A 25,871-nucleotide genomic window follows, 5' to 3' on the forward strand; every position below is an offset into this window, starting at 1 on the left:
ATCAGCATAGCTCCATGGTAAACCTTCCTACTTATACTATCTAGGAATTTATTGTCCTTAGTAGGAGGTATGGAAGAGTGTGGTTTTAGTCGTTTAGCTTTTTTCTGAGCTGATTCGACGACCACAGAATGATGGTCTAATTGAGGTTTTTGAAAACCTGGTGCTGATTGTACAAGATATGTAGAATCAGCTTTTTTATTGACTAGGGACACAGAGCCAGGAGATTCCCAATTCTTTTTAAGAAGGTCTAGAAAAACCTGATGAATGGGAATAGAGGTGATGACTTTCGGGGCATCCAAAAATTGGAGCAATTCCATCATTTGGTGCCTATCATCCTGTTCAGATTGAAGTTGGAAAGGAACCAACTCTGACATTTCCTTCACAAAGTTTATGAAAGAGAGGTCCTCAGGGGGAGAACGCTTTCTGCTCTCCGCAGGAGAGGGTGGTGAAGGCAAATCATCGGTGTCAGTAGATGTATCATCAGCCCAAGTATCATAGGGATCTGGTTGATGACCTGGAGGCCCTCTAGGGGACTGAACTCCTGAGGGTCCAGGTTGAGGCTCCGAAATATTGGCTGGAGTCACCGGGGGCATCGAGAAAATCCTCGATGGAATCGGTGTCGATATCGGTGCCGGTGTAGTCATCGAGGGAATCGGTGCCGGCATCGGAAACCTCGGTGGAGCAGAGGTGCGTATCGCCCCCGAAGATAGTATCGGTGGCGAGGGACGACCTGACCTTGGTGGAACAATTCCTGAAGGGGGAATTCGATACGGTGTTTCTCCACCTGATGAAAAACCTGTCGGAGACAGCGGTCTTGCCGGTGTCGGTGACGCAGGTATCACCGGTGGAAGGGCTGTCATGAGCGCCTCCATCCGGTGCAACAGCGGTGCCAGTGCCGCTGCAATCGGCTCGGTGGCCGGTTCCGCTCTCGGTGCCGGAGTCTGTGTCGGAGGAGGCTGGAACCGTTGCATCGCCTTATCGATGGCCTCCTGGACCAGCCGGTCCAGTTCTGCCCGGAGACCAGGGGTAACAAGACCCGGCTCGACGGGAGAGGGAGGCTGAGGCGGAGGGACCACCGTCACTGGTGGGATCGCGGCTCCCAAACCCGGAAGGGGTGAGGGTTGCCTCGGTGCCTGCGAAACAGAAGTGGACGGTGCCAACTCTGATCGAGGCTTTTTCTGCGGAGGCTCGGTCGGTACAGAGGTCGATGACGTAGATTCCTCGACGGGCCGAGACTTATGACGTCGATGGCGATGTTTCTCCTTCCTATCTCCTCGATGATCAGGGGAAGGGACAGGAGTCGATGGCCGAGAAGTCGATGGCGGACGGTCACCGGAGGGCTGTCGATGGTAGTAAGACTTTGACGGTGCCGGTTCCGATGACGTCGATGCAATCGATGGCGTTGGGGTGCGAACATGGAAGAGGAGCCCCATCTTCTCCATTCTGGCTTTGCGACCTTTTGGTGTCATTAGGGCACATTTGGTGCAAGTCAGAACATCATGCTCACTCCCTAGACACAAAACACAGACTCTGTGAGGGTCTGTGATTGACATAGTTCGGGTACAGTCCGGACACCGACGGAACCCCGACGCCATGGCGGAAGGCCAAAAATTTAGCCGCGGGACTGTCGACTGCCAGCAGGCCTCAAGGGCCAAAGTCGACGGAAGTCGATGAAACAACGGCAAAAACTTACCGGAGTTCCGCGGACGAAACAATTTACCGAAGGGAGACCCCTGAGGGGCAAATTTTCTTCAGAATAACGAATTCTAAATTCCTGTCAGGTACGTGGTTAAGAGCTCTTTCACCGCGTGGCTACTGCTGCGCGGAAAAAAGAAGACTGAAGGGAGACCCCTGCTGGCTGCAGGGTTAGTGCTGTGCTGGGCATGCCCAGTAGGGGCCAGTCAAAGTTCCTGAAACTTTGACAGAAGTTTTCCGTGGTTGGGCTCCATCCTCGATGTCACCCATTTGTGAGGACAACCATCCTGCTTGTCCTGTGAGAACAGAAGTTACCAAACCATCCAAACCATGAAGCAAACCTTGATCAGCAAGTACCAACAGTCAATGGTGCAAGAATACAACTTTGAAGATCCACCAATGTTCAAAATGCAATTTAATTGTAATTTTTTGCACAATATATAATTTATAATCGGCAACTCCACATGAATGAGAGAGTCATTTGTATAAGTCCCCCGACACGGTCCCGTGTTTCGCTATTGCTGCATCGGGAGGGACCATCATTATAATTAAATCTACAACACAAACAAATATAAATGGTAGACCACAAAATGAAGGGCTACTTTGTTAAATACAGGAATCACAATTGAAGTACATACTTTTCAGATCAAAGATGGAGCGCGAGCGCCCTCAACAGTATCAAACTTTTAAAGAACAGGATTGGCGCCAAACAGAATTGCATCACGAGATTCCTGAACCAATCAAAACGGAGCACACATGTAACTAAATAAATGCCACTCAATTTCCTTGTTTAAACCTTTCGGGCTGATAGTGTCAAGAGTAAATATCCATCTCTGCTCTCTTCTTCCCAGTAATCCGGGATAGTCACCCCCTCTACGATGACGGGGGACCACCTCCAATACTGAGGAAAGGAGGTCAGAGATGGCATGATTGTGTTGAGACCAATGGTTTACCAGGGGTTCATCTATTCTCAGCAGGCGGATGTTAGAGCAGTGTTCAATTATCCTTGTCTTAACCATTCGAGTGGTTTTTCCCACATACAAGAGGGGGCAAGGACATTGCACGACGTATACCACACCTTTGGTTCTGCAGTCAGATTTTGCACGTAATTGAAAAACATGGCCTGTGTTGGGATGAATAAACTCAGAAATCGCATTGGTGTGGGTACACATGGTACAGTGTCCACATGGGCCATGCCCACTCTCTGCCTCAGGTAAATTCCTATGTCTAGAAAACATTGCGTGGACCAGCTGATCTCGGAGGTTCCTCCCCTCCGGAAAGTAAACCGCAGAGACCCCTGCAGAAGGATGGATAGTGACAGGGCTTGCCAATGTCTACGAATTGTGGTTGCTATATTTTTACTAATAGTTGAAAATGGAAGGATACAGGCTATGAGCAGAGATGGATATTTACTCTTGGCACTATCAGCCCGAAAGGTTTAAACAAGGAAATTGAGTGGCATTTATTTAGTTACATGTGTGCTCCGTTTTGATTGGTTCAGGAATCTCGCGATGCAATTCTGTTTGGCGCCAATCCTGTTCTTTAAAAGTTTGATACTGTTGAGGGCGCTCGTGCTCCATCTTTGATACAGCCTGTATCCTTCCATTTTCAACTATTAGTAAAAATATAGCAACCACAATTCGTAGACATTGGCAAGCCCTGTCACTATCCATCCTTCTGCAGGGGTCTCTGCGGTTTACTTTCCGGAGGGGGAGGAACCTCCGAGATCTGCTGGTCCACACAATGTTTTCTAGACATAGGAATTTACCTGAGGCAGAGAGTGGGCATGGCCCATGTGGACACTGTACCATGTGTACCCACACCAATGCGATTTCTGAGTTTATTCATCCCAACACAGGCCGTGTTTTTCAATTACGTGCAAAATCTGACTGCACAACCAAAGGTGTGGTATACGTCGTGCAATGTCCTTGCCCCCTCTTGTATGTGGGGAAAAACCACTCGAATGGTTAAGACAAGGATAATTGAACACTGCTCTAACATCATCCTGCTGAGAATAGATGAGCCCCTGGTAAACCATTGGTCTCAACACAATCATGTCATCTCTGACCTCCTTTTCTCAGTATTGGAGGTGGTCCCCCGTCATCCTAGAGGGGGTGACTATCCCGGATTACTGGGAAGAAGAGAGCAGAGATAGATATTTGCTCTTGACACTATCAGCCCGAAAGGTTTAAACAAGGAAATTGAGTGGCATTTATTTAGTTAAATGTGTGCTCCGTTTTGATTGGTTCAGGAATCTCACGATGCAATTCTGTTTGGCGCCAATCCTGTTCTTTAAAAGTTTGATACTGTTGAGGGCGCTCGCGCTCCATCTTTGATCTGAAAGGTATTTATTTTATTTATTTATTGGTTTTTATATACCGCCGCTCATCAGAGATATCAAGTCGGTGTACATAGAACAAAATCCGCAATTGCGTTTTACATAAAACAGTAAGAAAAACAACTGAGAAAACTTTACATTAAAAACTGTTAAATGTAACAACAACAAAACAATTTATAAAATATAAATAGATATATAATGATAATATTATATAAAGTAGTTATAACATTACAATTTATAACAGAGTCAAGGGAGAATAAAGGGGGGGCAAGGGAAGGAGAGGATAAAAATTTGGGTAGGGGAGGAGAAGAGAAAGGTGTAAGGGGAAGGGATTATATACAAGTGGGGCTGCAAATGAGCAAATTCTTCAGTTTTATAAATGGAAAGGAAGGAGCTAGGGTGAAAAAGGTAGGAAAGAGCCTAGTGTTGGCTGTTGTAAAGAGGAGGTGTGAGAGGTTAGAGGAAAAGGGGGGTGTCGTCTTCCGAGGTTAAACTTAATGGAAAAGAGAGAGAGGAGGTAGAGGTAGAGAGGAGAGGGAGAAGGGAGTAAAGCAAGAACATGTGCAGATCATGTGTAGGCTTTTGTGAATAGCCATGTCTTGAGCTTTTGTTTAAAGGTTTTTGGAGACAGTTCCAAGCGTAAGTCAGTAGGCATAGAATTCCATAGCATAGGGCCAGCTAGGGATATGGCACGAGCTTTGGTGGATACATGTTTGAAGAGTTTTGGTGAGGGGGTTTGCAGGGTGGCTATGTAGGGTTTTCTAGTAGGCCTGCTGGAGTTCCTGAATTGAAAGGAATTGGAGGGCCAGTTCTTGAGTTGAAAGGAATTGGAGGGCCAGTTCATTTCTGGGTTATGGAGGGATTTGTGGATAAGTGATAATATCTTGTACTGTATACGATAATGGATAGGGAGCCAGTGTAGGTCTTTAAGTATAGGAGTGATGTGTTCTTTGATGGGCGTATTCGTGAGGATACGAGCTGCAGTATTTTGTAAGATTTGTAGTGGGTGTATGGCATTTTTAGGCAGGCCCACTAGCAAAGCATTACAATAATCAATTTTAGAAAAAACCATGGCTTGTAACACAGTACGAAAATCGGAGAAGTGTAGTAGTGGTTTAAGTTTTTTGAGTGTATGGATCTTGAAAAAACACTCCTTGAGGGTAGCATTAATAAATTTTTTGAGAGACATTTGATCATCCAATACAACTCCAAGATCACGGACTTGTTGGGTGAAGTGTGTGTGTGATGGTATAGTGGGTGATGTAGGTATAGCCTGTGGGGGTGTAGGGGGTGAGATAACCATGAGTTCAGTTTTTGTAGCGTTAAGGGCAAGCTGAATAGAATTTAAGAGGTTGTTTATTGAGGTAAGAGTAGTGTGCCAGATATCCAGGGTTTTTGGAATAGATTCTGTGATAGGAATAAGAATTTGTACGTCATCAGCATACAAATAGTGTGGTAGTTTGAGGTTAGAAAGGAGTTGGCAGAGGGGTAGGAGGTAGACATTGAAAAGTGTAGATGAAAGTGAGGAGCCTTGAGGTACTCCCTGCCCAAGGGGGATTTCCTTAGATTCATGGTTACCAAATTTAACTCTATAATGTCTGTCGCTGAGGTAGGAACTGAACCATTTGTGGGCGCGGTCGGTTATACCTATATCAGAGAGACGCTGGAGGAGAATCTGATGACTTACAGTGTCAAACGCAGCCGAGATATCAAGTATAACTAGTAGATGGGAAACTCCTTTATCTAAGCTTTGCAATACGTAATCAGAAAGTGAGAGAAGAAGTGTTTCTGTACTGTGTAATTTGCGGAAACCAAATTGGGATGGAGAGAGGATTTGTTGCTCATCTAAGTAGTTACTAAGTTGACGGTTAATGGTTTTTTCTAGAATTTTTGCAATAAAAGGAAGATTAGAGATGGGGCGGTAGTTGGTCAGATCAGAGGGGTCAAGCTTAGGTTTTTTTAGGGCAGGTTTAAGGATGGCTTGTTTTAGTGGGAAAGGTACGGTACCAGAATCAATGGAGGCATTGATTATCTTTGAGATAGGCGGGGCTATTAGGTCTGGTATGGTGAGGAGAAGTTTTGTGGGGATGGTATCAGAGGGGTGTGATGATGGTCTTGCTTTTTTAAGTATGTGTTCTATTTCCATTGCAGTCGTGTGTTCAAACTTTGTAAGTTTTGTAGAGAGTTTACTAGATTGCACAGTATAGCTATTCTGGGGAGAGTGGGGAATAAAGGGAAAGCGTGTCATGATTTTGTTAACTTTATCGTGGAAGTGCTCAGCCAGTTGCTCACATTTGTTTTTAGCTTCTTCTTCAGGAATGATATTTGGAGTGAGGTTGGTGAGTGAGGTAACATAATCAAATAGGGTTTTGGGGTTGAATTGGTATTGATGTATTTTGATAGCATAGAAATTTTTTTTAGCCAAGTTTATTTCATTATTGTAATTATATAAGGAGGTTTTGTAGCGTGCCAGAAGGGTTGGGGAAGGGTTTTTGCGCCAGTTTTTTTCAGCGTTTCTAAGGGCTTGTTTTTGTTCTTTTAGTGTGGTATTGTACCAGGGTTTTTTTGTGTTTTTTTGAGAGGAAAGTTGTTTGTTAATAAAGGGGCAGATTTTATCCGCAACTGATAGTGTGTGTTCATTCCATGATGCTAGGGCTGTATCAGCATTGATAAGATTAAGGTTGTTAAGAGAATCTGACAGCGCTGTAGTAAGCTCATCTTTGTTGCAGGATTTGCAGATTTGTATAGTTGTAGATATATCCGGAGGAGGGGGGGGCCTTTCCAGGGTGTTGGAAGTTCTTATGATATAATGGTCAGACCAAGGAATGGGTGAGCATGTTAGAGAATTAGTAGTAATATATTGGTTAATGAAAACTAAATCGAGTGAGTGGCCGGCTTTGTGAGTGGGCGAATTGATAATTTGATTAAATCCTAGAGATTTCATAGCTTCGAGGAAGGAGGAGCAGCTAGGTGAGAGCGGGATAGTATCCACATGCAAATTAAAATCACCTAAGATGATGGCTGGGGAGTCAATCGAGATGTTTTTAGCTATATATTCAATTAAGGCAGAGGGGTTGCTGCTAAGCGTACCTGGGGGGGCATAAATTAGACATATTTGAATGTTAGGCGCTTTAAACAAACCAATTTCAAGTTTTGGTGGTGGAGATGTAGCTTGAAGGGTGAGTTTAAATTGTTTCTTAGAGGCTATTAAAATGCCTCCACCCTTCTTTTTGGGTGCCTATGACATATAGGCATTGTTGGGAAGCTGGTTTAGGAGCACATTATCGGTGTCTTTTAACCAGGTTTCAGTTATTGCCAATATGTCAGGTGTTTCGTCCAGAAGGAGGTAGTTAATAATAGAGGTTTTTTTGTTTAGTGACTGGGTGTTAAACAGAATGAGAGATAATGCGGTGAGTCCGATAATTTGGGTGAGTGGGGGGGCAATCATAGTGGTGTGAATGGATTTAAGGTATGAGCGGTGGCGTGAGGCGTAGTGAGTTGGAGGTCTGTATCTATTGTAATTGAGTATCGGGATGTTTAGCATGATTGAACCAGTGAAAGATAAGAGAAAGGTGGTAGAATAGTTTCTCAAACAGTTAAGGTAGATTCCAGGGAAGAGGTTGCAGATATAAATTAATTTGGTGGTAGAAGGAGTAGCGAGGAGGGTAGTTAATGCTGGAGAGATAAGATAGAAATACAGTTAGTGGGTTGATGATATCAGATGTTTATACAGTTGCTTAAAGTAAAACCAAGTATGATATTAGTAGGTAACATTTAGTGACATGAGACATCTAAGCGTGCTCAAAACCAAATAAAGGAGTTAGAATATATGGTGCAATTGAAGAGCGTAGTAGTATTGTCAATGCTACGACTGGTAGATGGTAGTCTGCAGCTTCAGCTTGCTGGGGTAGTTTTCTAGACCCCAACAGGCCGCCTGTTAGAGCACACTAGGAGGTTGACACTGTGTATTCTCTCGGATAGTTGGTTCGGTGTCCAGATGGGTGCTTCAAGTTAGATATATTAGCAAGGGGAAGCTGGTCCGTCACTCTTTCCCTGGCTCCGTCCCAGTATTGGGGCGGCAGTACGCAGAGAGAGGTGATAGTCCAGGGGGTTCAAGGCGGGCCACAAGGGGCTGTCAAAGGGGGCTGCTCGAAGGGGCGCTCAAAGGGGCAAGGCCCGTGCGTCGCGCTCCTTCGGCGCGCGACGCACGGTGCGCGGCGCCGGAGCTGCAGTGAATTTAAAGGGCCCCTGTGCCCTTTGCGATTGGCTGGAGGTGAGTGTTAGTAGGCGGGCCTTAATCCGGTTGGATCGGCGGGTCGGCGGGCCTACTCTCCGGTCGGGTCGGCGGCAGGACGGCGCGGTAGGCCGCGTGGTTGCCCTCGGACCCAGCGGGGGCAAGGGAGAAATTAGAGGCCTTACCTCGATGGGTCCCTGGCGCCGATCGCGCAGGCCCTCCCTCGTTCCGGATGCCGCGTGGTGAGAAGAGTCGCCGGAGCTAGTTGCATGGGAAGAGGCTGTTCGCTGGAGCTGCACTGAATTTAAAGGGCCCCTGTGCCCTTTGCGATTGGCTGGAGGTGAGTGTTAGTAGGCGGGCCTTAATCCGGTCGGATCGGCGGGTCTACTCTCCGGTCGGGTCGGCGGCAGGACGGCGCGGTAGGCCGCGTGGTCGCCCTCGGACCCAGTGGGGGCAAGGGAGAAATTAGAGGCCTTACCCCGATGGGTCCCTGGCGCCGATCGCGCAGGCCCTCCCTCGTTCCGGATGCCGCGTGGTGAGAAGAGTCGCCGGAGCTGGTATGTACTTCAATTGTGATTACTGTATTTAACAAAGTAGCCCTTCATTTTGTGGTCTACCATTTATATTTGTTTGTGTTGTAGATTTAATTATAATGATGGTCCCTCCCGATGCAGCAATAGCGAAACACGGGACCGTGTCGGGGGACTTATACAAATGACTCTCTCATTCATGTGGAGTTGCAGATTATAAATTATATATTGTGCAAAAAATTACAATTAAATTGCATTTTGAACATTGGTGGATCTTCAAAGTTGTATTCTTGCACCATTGACTGTTGATAACAGAAGTTACCCCATTTCTTTATTTCTATTCTTTAGCTAGTAGGGATCCTCTGTGTTTATCCCATGCCCTTTTGAACTTTATTACTGTTGCCTTTACCACCCTTTCCATGAAGAAATATTTCCTGACTCTTCCTCTTTCACATCAAGTTTTATCTTGTGACTCCTAGTTTTACAGCTTCCTTTCCACCTGAAGACATTTGATTTTTGTGCATCATTGATTCCTTACAGGTATTTTAAAGTCTATATCATATTTCCCCTCTCTCTCCTCTCCTCCAGGGTATACATATTTAGATCCTTCAAGTCTATCTCGTGTGTCTTTCTGTGCAGACCCCACACCATTTTGTTTGCCTGTCTCTGGACTGCTTCCATTCTGTCCTTATTGTTTTCGAGATGCAGTTTCCAGAACTGAACACAATATTCCAAGTGAGGCCTCAACAAAAAACCATATGGGGCATCATCTTTTTCTGATGGTTATTGCTCTCTATGCAGCCCAGCATCCCTCTGGCCTTAGTCACCAACTTGTTGCATTGCTTTGCTGCCTTATTTAAAAAATGTATATTCCACCTATCCACAGCACTAGGCAGATTACGCAAATACCTACATAAAAGTAGATTTTGTAAACATCATTAGACTATCACTCCGAGGTTTCTCTCTCAGTTCATGCTCAGTCTTTCACCTCTCATCACATACAACTCCTTTTGGATTGCTGTACCCCAAATGCATGACATTGCACTTTTTTGGCATTGAATCCCAGCATCCAACTATCACTACACTCCTGGAGCTTTCCTAGCTCATTTCTCATTCTCTTTACTCCTTCAGGTGTGTCCACTCTGTTGCAGATCTTAATGTCATCCACAAAAAGACAAACATCACCTATTAATCCCTCTGCAATATTGCTCACAAAGATTGAACTGAACCAGTCCCAGAACTGATCCTTGAGGATCTCAACTTATACTTCTTTATTCAGAATAAGTTCCATTTACCACTACTCTGCCTATCAGTCAGCCAATTTCTAAGCCATTCCACCACCTTGGGACCCTCTCCCAGGCTTCTCAGTTTAATCATGAGTCACCTATGTGGCTGTTATCAAATTCAAGTAAATCATATTGCGTGCTCTTCATTGATCCAATTCTCTAGTCACCCATTTAAAAAAAAAAAAAAATCAGGTTTCACAGGACCTTCCTCTATGTTGTCTCAGATCCTGCAACCCACTAGACAGTAGATAATTCATTATCTTTTTCTTTAGCAGCCTCTCCATTAACTTTCCCACCACTGAAGTAAGGCTAACCAGTCTCCAGTATGGCTAACCAATTTCCAGTCTCCTCCCTGCTACCAATTTTGTGAAGCAAGACCACAACTGCCCTTCTCCAATTCAGTGAGTGGCATTACTCCAGTCTCCAAGGATCTATTGAACAGAACCTTCAGTAAACCCACTGGTACTTCTCGGAGCTCCTTTTATTTCCTGGGATGTATCTCATCTGGCCCCATGGCCTTGTCCACTTTGCTAGTTCTATCCAAGCACTTTTCTGTAAATGGGGATGTATCTACCTCACATTCATCTATACTCTTGCCAACCAGCAATGGTGCTTCTCTAATGTCTTCCTTATTGAAAACCAAACTGAAGTATTTAATATTTCTGCTATTACTTCATCTTTCTCCACACTTTGCTCTTTGACTTCTTTCAGTCTTACACTGCCACCTCTGGCCTTTCTCTGATATATCTGAAAAATGCTTTGCCATACTTTACCTTTTTGGTGATCTTTTCTTCTACTCAAGCTTTCACTTGTTGCCTTCAGCTTCAGCTTCTTTCCTGTGTTCCTCTGAGTTTTTAATACTTTTTGAATGCTGATCTTCTTGCCTTTATTTTCTCAGTCACCTCCTTGGAGAACCATTTATTTCTTTTTTTCTCTTACTTTTATTTACATTTCTTACATAAAGGTTTCTTGTCTCTGTTATAGCTCCTTTTAAGCTGGACCACTGTTCCACTTCACCCATCTCCCCCAGCCTTCTAGCTCCTCCTCGAGGTACATTGCCATTTTACCAAAGTTTGTATTTAAGAAATCCAGGACTTTGATCTTCATTAACTTCTCTCCCTCTTGGCTGTTATATCAAACCATACCGTCTGATGATCGCACGTGCCCATGTGGGCACCTACCCAGACATTAGAAATACTATCTCAATTTGTGAGTACTAGGTCCAGTATCACTCCTTCCCTCATGGGTTCCATCACCATGTGTCTGAGAAGAGTTCCTTGAAGAATATCCACAATATCTCTACTTCTTGCAGATCCTGCAGTATGTATACTCCAAATTCACATCAGGCAGATTAAAATCTCCAACATGCAACCCTTCTCCCTTTCTTACCACCTTTTGGATGTCTTCTGCCAGATCTCTAGTCAGTTCTTCTGACTGATTTGAAGGCCTGTAGACTACACCAGTGTAAATGGAAGTGTTATTTTTTTTTAAGTTCTCTGGGAAGGAACAAGGTTTGATTTGGTGAAATTGACTATAGAGCCCAGGGATTAGAGGAGCTGAATGGTCTTCCAGCTTTGGAAAGACACACATCCCCCGGTGACACTGGTACACTGCCACTACCGATAAACATTTTTGTGAAGACTCTCGGGGCTGCTGAAAAGCCAAAAGGTAGCACCTTGTATTGGTAGTTCATGCTCTCCTGACTGAATCTGAAGTATTTCCAGGTTGCCAGATAAATAGGAAGGTGAGCATATGTTTTCAGATCCAGCGTGCACATCCAGTACCCCAAACTGTATGAAAGGTAGAGTGGTGTGGAGGGTGTTAATCTTGAACATGATATCCAGACAGGTATGGACTGACAAACAGCAGTTTTGCACATGTCTTCAAAGGACGTACACCTCAGATGAGCCATTAAAGTTGCAATGGATCTCACTTGATCAGCCTCAACACAGTCTGTAATTTGTAAGCCAGCAAGCACATAGCAGTATGCTATCCAGTCTGAAAGAATTATCTCGACATCTGCTCTTACCATCATGTTGGGATCAAAGGACATGGATAGTTGAGAAACTGATGGTGAGGTTGAGTCCTCCACAAGTAATATGCCATAACTTTTATGGTTCAAGGAGTAAAGAGCATGTTCTCCTTTGTGCACATGTGGTTTTGGAAAGAACAAAGACAACCCAATTGACTGGTTAAGTGGAATGCAGACACTACTTTCGGAAGAAACTTAGGCTAAGTGCACAGAACAATTCTGTTAAAAAAAAATATTAAAGTATGGTGAATAACAAAATAGCTTCTGTAATTCCCTCACTCTTCATGCCAAAGTGATGGACACAAGGAACATCTTCCAGGTGAGAAACTTCAGGTCAGTGACTTGAAAGGTTCAGTGGGAGGTTTCCATGACCTGAACCGGAAAGACACTGAGGTCCCTAAGAAACTGATGATTTACTGACTGGAGTTTTGATACCATGAAATTTGACATTAAAGAGATTGGAGCTCCATCCATGTGCTGATAAAGTTCATCTCTTTGCCACTGTGGTTTAACAGAAAAAGTGCTGAGGCCTGATGACAAGAGGAACAAGAAATACTGAAGATGTCTAAGACCACAGGAGGGGTCCAGATGACTGGTCACACAACCTTTTCCACTTGAAACTGTAGGAATTCCTTGTGGAAGGCTTTCTGTTGAGATAAGAATGTCCTCCACAGCATTGGGAAGAAGCAAAGACAATACCTCTGTGCACTTAACCTCCATGCTGTGAGGGCCAAAGATGAAAGATTTGGTTAGTAAGGTCTTCCATCCTTCTAGGTGATTAGAATCAGAGATATCCCCAAGTGAATCAGTCTGAACGGAAAGACAGAGGAAATACATCATACCTGATGCAGCCAAGCTGTAGTTTTGGAGAATAACCTTCACCCTACCCGCTTGACTCTTGACCCTCCTCACCTCCTTACCCACCTCCTACCATACAACCCCCTTAGTTTAGCCCCTCGCTTTAATGTCTTGCCCTCCTTCCTCCTCTCAACCTCCCCAGTTTGTCCTCTACCCCTCATACCCCTATCTTCTTCTTGTTATATATTATGCTATATAATTTAATAGTTGACTCCATTTTATGACCTGTTATCTTACTGTTGCTTAAGTTTATGCTCCTAGTTCTGTGTTTCACTGTAAAGCCCGTTTTGTTGCATTTCGTTTATTGTGAACCGATGAGATGTTCCCAACTTTCATCGGGATATAACTACTAAATAAATAAATAAATAAGGATCTTCTGGAGTCTACTGGTAATGACAGGAATCAGTTTGTGCAAAAAACAGACCAATAATCCAGTTTAGTATGAAAGCTTCGGGTACTAATCTGTAGCTGCTAAGTCTCATGGAACAGAACCAACTGATCTTCCAGTTCTCTGATACTATCAGGTTGGGGATCATTGGGATACCCAACAGAGAAATTGGTCCCTATATCAGAAGGTCACAGATGACCTCTCGTAGGGTTGCAGGACTCTGCAGAACCAATCCACTAGCCCATGCCTTCTTGCTTATTTATATAAAGCATGGATACCTCATTGCCCATTTGGATCATGATTCTCTGCCTGAGCAGGTGGAAGAATGCTCTTAATGCTTACTAGATGGCCTACAGTTCCAGCAGGTTAATCTGCAGATGACTTTCCACTCAGGACCACAGTATGTGTGATGGGTATGTGTGTGCTCGTCAATCTCAGGTAGAGGCGCCAATAGATAGCACCATTTTATGTGCTGGGATACACAACAGAAGTTCTATTACATGGGTTTATCCACCACTTCAGAAAAGGCTGGCATCTCAGGAATCACCAAGATCTGATAAGATAATGGTTGGAGCAATTGATCTCATTAATGCTCTCCCATGCAGAGCTCATGGGAGATCCTGCATGTGAAGGCAAGTCAGAGAGATAACTGACTGTTTACATATGGCCCTGTTGCAAACGGGACTTTACAAGACCCATTAGAGTCACAGCCCTCTTGACAGGCAGAAAGTCTTTCTTCTGAAGCAAGTTGATCCAGGCTCCTATGGGAATGGTATCAAATTGAATTATGAAAAATTAACAATGAATCCGAGGCACAGCAGTAGCTGAATCATTGTGCAGAGTAATTCCAGGACACCAGATGGAGAGGGGATCCTGCACTAACCAATCATCCAGATACAGGACATATAGACTCCCTGTTCCCATAGATGTGCCACTACAACCAGGCATTTCGTGTCCACCCTTGGTGCAGTTGGGAGGCCAAATGGGAGCATCTTGTATTGACAGTTTATGTCTTCTACAATGAAAATGAGGAATTTCTGATGGGTAAATGGGCATGTGCACACATGCATCCTTACGATTCAAAGTACACAGCCAGTCCTTCAGCTAAATTAATGACAGAATTGACTGAAGCGGATTCATCTTGAGCCTTTCCTGGACCAGCAACTTGTTCAGGTTACACAAATCCAAGATGGATCTCAGCTTATCTGACTTCTTAGGAATTAAGAAGCACTGGGAGTAGAACTCCATATACATTCCCTACAGAGGAACAGGATCTATGGCCTTCTGATGTAAAAGGGATGTTACTTCCAGCTGCAACTGAGAAGGTTAAAATTGAATATCAACATCTGCTAGTTCAGAAGAGGGTACAAGAGCAAGCAAGCGGTGGTCATATTCCACAATTTTCAGGACCAACTTGTCCTTTGTGATGTGTCTCCAGCAAGGGGGACTAGATCTGTCCTCTCCCCATCCCTCCACTGGTGGAAACGGGTATCAGAGGTGTCAAAACTTACCCAAGACTTGGGCTTGTGGCTGCTGCTGCACTTTAGGTTGCTGCCTTTCTTTCTGCTGACCTCCTGGCTGGAAGATGCTGAGGAAGAGAATCTGGGGCTCTGTGTCTCTGGAAAGGGTCTCTGCTGATTAAAAGACCACTTTTACAAGTAGTACTGACACTGGATGCAGCTGTCTAGTCTACTGGCACTTTAGACAGTGACTGCAGAGTGAACTAATGTTCCTTAAACAGGGTCCAAAAATAAAAAAGTAAATTTCTATTATTCTAAAATCCCCAAACGTCTAGACACGCTGAGGTAACTGAAGGCGCCCTTACTGGCACCAGGGTCAGAGCATCTGGGTTTTAGTAAGCAGCTTCCTAGCACCATGGAAGTCCTCCATGCCGTGAAAGATACAATTTATGCCAAGTAGCTTTGCACAGAGAAGATTGAAGGTACTCTTAGCATTGAGCCAGAATTCACCCCAGCAGAACCAAGTGCAGAAGTGCCGACTTCTTTGGCACAAGAGAGATGAACTCATCAAGGATCCCTCATGTCTTTTACGCATTCTTCTCAGTTCCTCCACTGTCACTTGAGGCTTCTGTGCCAAACTCAGACATTGACCTATGAAATATCCATAAATCAGCACCAACAGGAGAGAAGGGACCTTTCCCAGCCAATCTGAGGATAAAAGGGGAGTCTGAACTCCATATCAATCTCCGAAGCTTCTTATGGTGCTAAGAGTTCAATGAGGCCTCATTCCAGGAGGTGGAGTAGCTGACCTGTCAAACTTTATCCCAAGGCTTTGGAGTCTTATTCGAGGCAGACTTCTGCTGAACTTCCATTTACCAGATATGGGTCTGAAGCATCCAGAGACATCCTGCTGCAGCTAAGGCAATTTGGGGCATTGTGGTCCAGCCCCAGGCAGTGATAGCACCCAGTGTGGGTTTCCATGCTGGATATCTGGCACCTACACTCACAGGCCTTGAGCCTAACCATGGTTTTCTTTGCCTTAGATTTCTCCATACTTTTCTTTATTTTTTGTTTGGTAGAACTTATAAGTTCTTGTTGAGGGACTGTTGCAGCAGTGAAAAAAAATTCACAATCTGCAAATTCTTGTAAAAGAGAAAAGATAGAAAATATTTGAGAGATTGGGAAATCTATGTGGTAGCTCGAATGAAGATTGAGGGGCTCACAAGGCAGCAACCACACAGGAACTTTCACACATTCTCGGAAAGCCTTATGAGCTCAGAGCTAGGTCTGTGTCTGCACAGTTTGATAACATCACCCACGGGTTATGGCTGATTTAATCTTGCTTATCAAGGGTGAACTTCTGGTTCAGATAACAGGATATTTACACAGATCTTTTCTGAGTCAATTCCAGTATCACTATAACTGATCACAAGGTGCCATTCCTTCACTTCATGTTTGCATCCGTATCCTAGGTCCATTACAACTATCATTCACAAATAACATAGGTAGACAGACTGAAAATCATCATGCTGAAGTTATAGTAGAAGCAAACCAATAAATCTAATTTCTGAACTGTGATCACAAACTCCAGTAATTTCCAAGGTATTTGTCTGAGTTTCAAATATCACAATTAAAAAGTTTGGGAAAACTAGGCACAAAATAATCAAGCCCTGTTTTAGTTATGAATTTCCCAAAGCCATTTTTCTCACTTTGGCTAGAGATGCCTATTACCCATTTTAATTATTTTATATTGTGTTTACTGTGTCTCGGTTCCATACTGTTGATATTACTGGGCAGAGGTGCAATATGAAAACTGGAAAAAGAAAAACATATCCCAAAACCTGCCCTCAGCTTTTGGGCTATGATCCAGAACTATGATTTTTCAACCCACCTCTAAGTTATAGAATAGAGAAAAATAAATCCTTATTATGCCACTTACCTTTAATTTTCGTTGTGGTACAGCATCCCAATCTATAGACCTGAACCATCGATGCTTTTTCACATCCTCTGCTCCATTCTAAAATTCAAGCATGAAGGAATAATGCCATCTGAAGTTTAAGTGTGCTTATGCCAGAACAAAATCCCTGTATTTATTTCAACAATTTATATACCACCTATTCACATTTGGAAGGTTTTTTTTTAAGAATTTTAATGTTTTAAATTAGCAGTTCAATTTCTAAAGTATTATGTAATTAAATTAAAAAATTTACAGACCACCTTTTCAGATTGCTAATCTGACCAAACTGGTTTACATTTGTAGAACAAACTTATAAACAGACTCACAATGCATAGTAAATAGAAACAAATAAAGCAAAGTGGCTTACCTTAACAGGTGTTCTCTGCAGACAGCTGGACAAATCAACCATACAAGTGAGAAGTTATTCAACAGCACCAAGATGGAAAAGCTCTCAGAGCTCAGGAAGACAGAGGTAGTCTTTCAAAGCATGCGCAGATGTTCCTGTGCAGCAGCCACCGCCATGTGAGTAAAGCAAGCTAACCAACTCTACAGGGAAGGAGAATGGAATTGTTGGGCTGATTTGTCCTGCTGTCTATGAAAAACATCTATTACAGATAAGCAACTTTGCCTTCCACATGGACAAGCAGGACTCCCAAGCTGAGGATTGCATGTAAGTAATTATTTTAATATAAATAGAATATACAACCCATGTTTTATAAGCATTTGGAGGAAGAATTAAAGGAATTAGTTAAATCTTTTTAGAATAGTCCATTCAAAACTGCTTTCTTGACATGAAACGTTCTCCAGGCACATAATGATCTGTTAAGGTATGGACAGAAGACCAGATGACAGCCTTGGAGATTTCTTCTATGGATCCAGAGCAAAGATGCTAAGGAGTCTGAGGTAGCTTTGATTTGAGGTTTGACCTTACATTTTCATAAGCAACATTGTGGAAGGATTGTCAGGATACGAAAATGTACAAGGTAGACAGCCAGGAAGGTGTGGAAAATATGAAGGATCTCGCAAAACTAAGAATGGTCTAGGGTCTACCAGCTAAGATTTAATGTTAAAAAAATGCAGTCTCAGATCTGGGCTGCAACAACCCAAGGATGAAGTACAGTAAAGGAGGTGAAATTCTTCTAAGTAAGATAGTGTGATCTGGGTACAATCATATCTGATGAACTTAAGATGGTTAAATAGGTGTATACGGTGACAGCAAAATCCAGAAAGATACTCAACTGCATAGAGAGGAATGGCCAGCAGAAAGAGAGATAGTGTTGCCCCTGTAAAAGTCCCTGTCTAGACCTCATTGGGAATACACTGTACAATTCTGGACATTGCACCTTCAAAAGGATATAAACTGGTTGGCGTCCGTCCAGAGGGAGGCTACAAAATAGTTAATGGTCATCGTTCTAAAGCACATGGGGAAAGACAGGATGGGGAGATATGATAAACATTTCAATATCTCCAAGGTTTCCATGCACAGGAGGTAGACCTTTTTCAATTGACAGGAGGCTCTAAACTGAGAGGTCATGGAATGAGGGTAAAAAGGGGTAGTCTCAGGAGTAATCTAAAGAAATATTTCTTTATAGAGAGGGTAGTGGATGCATGGGGCAGTCTTCCAGTGGAGGTGATTGAGACAAGTGCAGTGTCTGAATGCAAGAAAATAAAGGATAAACACAAGGGATCTCTGAGGCATGTTAGGGATTGTAGAGCTGAATAGTTTGGTGTGGATGGGCAGACTAGATAGGCCATATAGTCTTCTATCACATTTATATAGTTTTTTGTCCTATTTCCTTTCATTATGCTCAATCCAAAATCCACGTGGAAATAGTTTTTGTAACTGAATACCCCCTGTTTGATTGGGTTGAAGGAGATGAATAATTGTGAAGACTTTCTGTAGGACTTCATTTTTTCCAAATAAAATAAAGCTCTTCTGCAGTCCACAGAATAAACAGCCTGTTCACCCTTGTTGGCATGTGGTTTTGGGAAAAATGTTTGGCAGTACAATGAATGACTCAAATGAAATTGTGTGGACCACTGTTAGGTATAAATAAAAGTAACAAAAAAAAATAACTATAGATAGATATAGATATATATAGATATATATATATGATATAGATTATATAGATATAGATAATATATATAGATAGATATATATATATATAGATATATATTATATATATATAATATATATATATATATATAAAATCAATCTGGCCTGATTTTAAAAAGCATTTACACACGTAAAACTGGATTTTATGTGAGTAAATGCACTTTACTCAAGTAACTGGGCTTTTGAAAACTGCTAATAGTCTAGTGGTTAGAACAGTGGGCTACAAATCAGGAGACCAGGGTTCGAGTCCCACTGTCACTCCTTGTGACCTTGGTCAAGTCACTTTACCCTCCATTGCCTCAGGTACAAAACTTAGATTGTAAGCCCTCTGGGGATAGAGAAATACCTACAGTACCTGAATGTAAACAGATGTGATTTCTCAGATCGAATGTCTGTATATAAAAATAATAAATATGTGCCATTGAATTGACTATAGGATTTGCTTGTGTAAATGCACTGTACTTAAGTTTTTCAGTCGATAAGCAGACTTATTTAGCCATGCTGTTTGGGTGACATTATCCGGGTCATCACTGGGCAGAACTTTACTCTCCAAGCTTGAACAGCTTTCTGAACTGCGTCTGCAGATCTCCTCAATTTTTTTGTTTTCCGTGAGCGAAACGGGGGTGAAGAAAAACTCTTCTCAGTCTGCTAAAAAAAAAAAAAAAAAAAGAGAGAGAGAGAGAGAGAAAGATTTGAAGTCAACTTCTTCAGGGCCTGTTGCCGGGATTCAAGTACTGCCAATGTGGCAAAATAATGTCGGCGACCAATAGCCATAGTTATTGTTATCTGTGCCTCGGTCCCAACCAGGCCACTTGTAAGGATTGTGGCAGGATGTCGCTCCGAGTGCAGCACCAAAGGGCCACAAAAATCGAAAGGTTAAGGCAGTCTAATTTGTACACCACCTCTCCGGCAGATATGAGCTCCACTGAGTCCTCTCCAGCACCTAAGACCCCTTGAACTGACCCGGTAAGGAGGGCACTTTCTGTGGAGTCGAATGCCTGTTTAAAACATCCTTCAAAATTGACATTTGCATCAAAGCATCGTGCATCAAATTCAGACCCTCCGTCATTGCCATCGACGCAGACCAAAACTACTCCAACGTTGGATTGACAAGTCGGCAGAGCCGAAGAAACAGAAACTAGTGATGCATGTGTCAGCATCGATGAAAGCATCATCTGCTTCGACGCGCTCCTATGTCCTTAAGACTGTGTCTCACCATATGGCGCAATCGACAAGACTTCGAAGCATGACTCAGCGTCACAAAAACTGATGCCAGCTCATGTATCACAATGGAATGTACCACCAAAGAAGGCGCCTAAGAAAAATAAACATTCTCTGCACCTGACCATACAGATGGTCCTCAGTTACACTTACAAAAGATATAGAAATGGAGGACTCTCCAGGGGATTGAGCTTCCTCTCCAGATTCAAAATCTATTGGGGATCAATCTTTACAGTCTAGAAAAAGTTCAAGAAGCTCACAGGGCATAAATTCAAGAGAATTATGTTACAACAGTAAACCGACCTCTTTCGCCACATATCTAAGAATTTGGTCAGACATATCTCGCTTGTGACACCACCTCTGAAGAAAAAGGTTTCCATAATGGGAGGAGGGGACAGACCAATACTGTCCCAGAGAATATCAGCTCAAGAGACAATGTCACAGATAACTATTCTACAAAAGTTTTTCGATAATTTGCCTTCACACCAACTGAGCCAATCTTCTCCAACCCCTTCAGAAAGGGAAAATTTAACTTTGGTGCAGGGTATCCCATCACCACCTGCAAAACCAAGCCCATGAGGTTAAACCAATCCCACCCACCTCACCAGAAGTGGAAAGCTGACCTGACAAAGCATCATTATCCTCACGAGGAAGTTCTATGGGAATACTGTCTGACCCACCTGAAGAACATCCACAGCTTTCCTCACCACCAGAGGATCGTACATATTCAACATTTTTAGAAAAACTAGGATCCTTTCTAAATGTAGAAACCTGTAAAATGTCTGATCCTAGATCAGAAACAATGGGCATATTAAAGATATTAGAGGTTCTGGCTGAAGTAACTGCACACCCTTCCCATAAAATACTCAACACTGTAAAGGATAAAGCCTGGGATGCACCCTATTTAACACATCTAGAAAACTAGATTTAAAGTATAAGACGCAGAAATTGATATACTACACTAATGTTCAAATTCCACACAACTCAGTAGTAGTCAAATCAGTTATGAAAAAGGGCAAAGAAAACCAGACTACATTCAAATACTCCCCCAGGCAGAGATAACAAGCTGTTGGATGAGTCTGGCCGCAAATTATTCCAAAACCCCATGCTAAATGCTAGTTTTCAACAGCATCAATTTTATATAGCACAGTATCTATACAAATGTGCACAACGACTGAAATCATCTTTCGTATCATCATAGGGAACTGCGGGGCTTCCACAACCTTTCCAGGACCTGCAGGAAGGATTGCGACACTTTTGAGGATGGTGTATGAGACCTTTGACACCTCTGCCTATTTGTTGGCAATTTCCATAACAGCTAGACAGATGGCGTGGCTACATGCCAGCAGTATAAGGAAAGATGTGCATGACAAACTAGTCAATTTATCCTGCAGAGCAGATAATCTTTTTGGAGAAAAGCTCAGGGAAGCAGTATCACAGATTAAAGAATAAAATGTAGCTTGTTCAATCCCTAACATCTCCTTCCGACAGTCATAGCACCTCCAGGAAATACTACACCCAATACAAGTGGTGATATTATTATCGAAGACCATATAGATCATACCAACCATATTACCAGCAGTAAGAGGTACAGAGCGAAGGGGTGCAACAGACATTGCTACTGCTCTAATGGAGTGCGCCCTTAACGCGTCCCTGGAGCGGAAGACCTGCTTGTTGATAGCAGAAAGAAATACAGTCCACCAACCAGGAGGACAGGGTCTGCTTTCCTACCGGGATTCCCAGCTTAAGCTTATCAAAGGAAACAAAGAGCTGGGTAGATTTCCTATGGACTGCAGTGCGTTCCAAGAAAAGGCAAGTGCACGTTTGCAGTCCAAGGAATGGAGAGCCCGCTCAGCAGGAAGTGAAAGGGGCTTTGGAAAGAAAGTAGGCAGCACTATGGACTGATATAAATGAAACTCAGATACCACTTTCAGTAGAAATTTAGAATGAGTACGAAGGACTACCTGATCATGAAGAAATTTCGTGTAAGGAGGGTATGTAACCAGCGCCTGTAGCTCACTGCTCCTGCGAGCAGACGTCAACGCCAGAAGGAAAAGGACCTTCCAAGTGATATGTCACAACTCGCAGGAATGCAGAGGCTCAAACGGAGGTTTCATAAGCTGCGCTAAAACCACATTAAGGTCCCAAGACGGGGCTGGTGGACGGAGAAAAGTCTTTAGGTGAAGCAAGCCTTTCATAAAGCGCACCACCAGGGGCTGTGTCGAGATAGAGACATCCCCTGTACCCCTATGGAAGGCAGCTACCGCACTGACATGCACTCTGATGTAGGAGGTTTGTAAACCCGACTACGAGAGATGCCAGATAGTCTAAAAACTGAATTGTGGGGCAGGTAAAAGGATCTAACGCCTTTGAAGTGCACCACAACAAAAATCTTTTCCATTTAGAATGATAAGATCTTCTAGTAGAAGGCTTTCGTGAAGCTACTAGAACCTGGGATACAGAGTCTGACAGATTGAGCGGTTGCAAAATCAACCTTTCAACATCCAAGCTGTCAGTGACCAGGCTTGAAGGTTGGGGTGGCGCAACTGACCGTTCCTGAGAGATCAGGGACGGATCCGTGCCCAGAGGAATCTACGGACGCACTGAGAGATCCCGCAGGATGGGAAAACATGCCTGTCGCGGCCAGTAGGGGGCAATGAGAATCAAACCCTTGTCTGTGCGTAGCTTCACGAGAGTCTTGCTGATGACAGGAAGTGGTAGGTAGGCATAGAGGAGGCCCTTCTTCCAGGATAGGGTGAACGCATCCAGAGGCAGAACTTGGTGACTGCGATGTAGGGAGCAGAAGTTGTCCAGCTTGTGACTGTGAGACGACGCAAAGAGGTCGACACTCGGATATCCCCACTTCCAAAATATCCAGTCTGCCACTACAGGGTTGAGAGACCACTCATGGAGCTGAAACTCTCGACTGAGATTGTCCGCTAGAACATTGTCCACACCTGCCAGATAGGTCGCTCTCAGAAGCATGGCCTGAGAGAGAGCCAAAGCCCAAATCTGTGCCACCTCTTGATCCGGTGCCTCCCTGCTTGTTGATGTACCACATTGCTCCCTGGTTGTCCACTTGGATCAGGATTGTCTTATTGGACAAACAATCCCGAAACACAGAGAGAGCATACCTGATCGCTCGGAGCTCCAGAAAATGTATTTGATGTTGCGACTCCTCTGCGGACCAGGTACCCTGAGTCTGCAGATGGTTGAAATGCGCTCCCCAAGCTAGAGTGGAAGCGTCGGTTGTTAAGATGATGAGGTTCTGGAGCTTGAAATGGTAGACCTTGAAGCAGGTGGAACTCCTGGATCCACCATGCCAGTGAGAGGCGAAGCTGCCTGGTGATGTGGACAATGTTGGTCACTGGATGATGCGCCTGCGACCACTGGGACATTAATGTCTACTGCATTACTTGCATGGTCAGATGAGCCATTGGGGTAACATGGACTGAGGATGCCATATGCCCCAGGAAGACGAGTAAATGATGAGTCGTTGTGGTTCGGCGAGACTATATAGCACGTGTCAGCGACGCTAGCATGTGAGCTCGGTCCATAGGAAGAAAAGCCCTTGCTTGGATCATGTCGAGATCTGCTCCAATAAAGGAGAGGAACTGAGATGGAACCAGGTGAGATTTCTGATAATTGATTAGAAATCCCAATGATAGTAGTAGCCGCTCTGTACCGTGTTTCTCCGATAAGGCAGGTTTTATATTCTTTTTTAGCTCTGAAAAAACAGCTAGGGCTTATATTCAGGGGATGTCTTATTTTTTTTCCCATGATTGGTGAATGAGGACAAGGCTAAGCCCACCTCTTTCATTCACCAATCAGATTCAATTTTCAGCCGAACCTTTTGGTTTGGTCTTCGTTATCGGCCCGCCGCAGGAAATTTCATTTTCCCGCGGTTGGGGGCAATTTTATTTCATCTGCCCCCCCCCCCCCTGAAACGAAGCCCGAAACACAGGGGGGGGGGCAGGGGGGGCAGATAGGGGGTTGTGTAAAAAAAAAAAACCAAACAAAAAAAAAATCCACCCCAATCCTTGAAATTTAATTCACTGCAACCCACCCCCCCAAGACTTGCCGAAAGTCCCTGGGGGTGGTCCGAAACCAGGGGGGGGGGGGCAGATGGAGGGTTGTGTAAAAAAACAAACAAACCCCAAAACAAAAACCCCAAACCCACCCCCAACCCAAATTTCATTCATTGCAATCCCCTCCCGCCCCCCCCCCCCCAAGACTTATCGAAAGTCCCTGGGGGGGGCACAAAACCAGGGGGGGGGGCAAACAGAGGGTTGTTAAAAAAAATGCAAATGTTGCTTACCTGTAACAGGTGTTCCCGCAGAAGAGCAGGATATTATTTATTTATTTTATTTATTTAACATTTTTATATACCGAAGTTCTAGCAACAATGTTGCTAATCACTTCGGTTTACATATAACATTGTAGTGACTTAACATGTGTGTCTTACATGGAACAGGAACATGAACTTGGAGAAAATTGAATAAATACTAATAACAAATAAGATTAAATAACAACAGTAGTAATAGAAATGTTATATACAGGATTATATACAGGATTATACATCAGGATTGAGCCCAATCATGGAAAACTTCTGTCAAAGATTCCAGAACTTTGACTGGCCCCTACTGGGCATGCCCAGCATGGCACTAAACCTGCAGCCAGCAGGGGTCCCCCTTCAGTCTTATTTGAAAGCTACAGGCAGTGCCGAAAATAAAACAAAATGTTACGAACCCAACACACGGGGCGGCGGGCGGGTTTCATGAGGACTAACATCCTGCTGTCCTGTGAGAACACCTGTTACAGGTAAGCAACATTTGCTTTCTCACAGGACAAGCAGGATGGTAGTCCTCACATATGGGTGAGTACCGAGCTGAGGATGTCCGAACATGCACCAAATGTACCCAAAGGCGTGTAACAGGCACAACAACTGGGGTGGAATTTGGGCGAGGGCATCCTGAACCACACCGGGCAGGCAGAAGGGTGTAGGTACGTCACGTTGTAAATAGGTTGCGAAGGACAGACTGGCCGAAGATGGAATCTTGTCTTCTGGCTTTGTCCAAGCAATCGTGGGCTGCAAAGGTGTGGCGAGAACTCCAGGTTGCAGCCCTGCAAATGTCAGGAAGCGGCACTGATCGTAAATGTGCTACTGAAGTCGCCATGGCCCTCACAGAGTGTGCTTTAACATGGTCTTGAAATGGAATGCCCGCTTGCTGATAGCAAAAGGATATGCAATCCGCCAACCAGGAGGAGAGAGTCTGCTTACCCACAGGTTTTCCTAACTTGTTAGGGTGGAAAGAGACGAACAATTGAGTGCTTTCCCTGTGGGCCGCTGTACGGTCTAGGTAAAACGCTAGAGCCCGTTTACAGTCAAGGGTATGCAGAGCCTGTTCTCCTGGGTTGGCATGGGGCCTGGGAAAAAAGGTAGGTAGTATGATGGATTGGTTTAGATGAAAATCCGAGACTACCTTAGGTAAGAATTTAGGGTGAGTGCGGAGTACCGCTCGGTCCTGCAGACGTTTATTGTAAGGCGGATAGGTAACTAGAGCCTGCAATTCACTAACTCTGTGAGCTAAAATGATTGCCAAAAGGAAAATCACTTTCAATGTGAGATATCGAAGTTCACAAGAGTGAAGAGGCTCGAAAGGCGGTTTCATGAGCCGACCGAGAACCAGATTAAGGTCCCAAAGAAGGGGCCGGAGGACGTAATGGAGGCTTGATGTGGAGCAAGCCTTTTAAAA

At 44.0% G+C, this 25,871-nt stretch overlaps 1 protein-coding gene across 8 annotated transcripts in view; it reads right to left on the bottom strand.

Annotated features, from left to right (window-relative positions):
* PRKX (protein kinase X-linked) overlaps positions 1-25,871 on the bottom strand; it is a 426,401-nt gene that overhangs the window by 80,191 nt on the left and 320,339 nt on the right. For 7 of the 8 annotated variants that reach the window (XR_003857043.1, XM_029603697.1, XM_029603696.1 and 4 more), the window contains exon 7: positions 16,761-16,838. The exons of the other annotated variant lie outside the window; for it this stretch is intronic. Coding sequence is in view for 6 of the 7 variants with exons in the window: in XM_029603697.1 (XP_029459557.1) it covers positions 16,761-16,838 (78 nt within the window). In the remaining variant the exon portion in view is untranslated. The remainder of the gene's footprint in view (positions 1-16,760; positions 16,839-25,871) is intronic. 8 annotated transcript variants of the gene reach the window in all.

The sequence above is a fragment of the Rhinatrema bivittatum genome, chromosome 5, assembly GCF_901001135.1.
Source record: "Rhinatrema bivittatum chromosome 5, aRhiBiv1.1, whole genome shotgun sequence".
NCBI lineage: Eukaryota > Metazoa > Chordata > Amphibia > Gymnophiona > Rhinatrematidae > Rhinatrema > Rhinatrema bivittatum.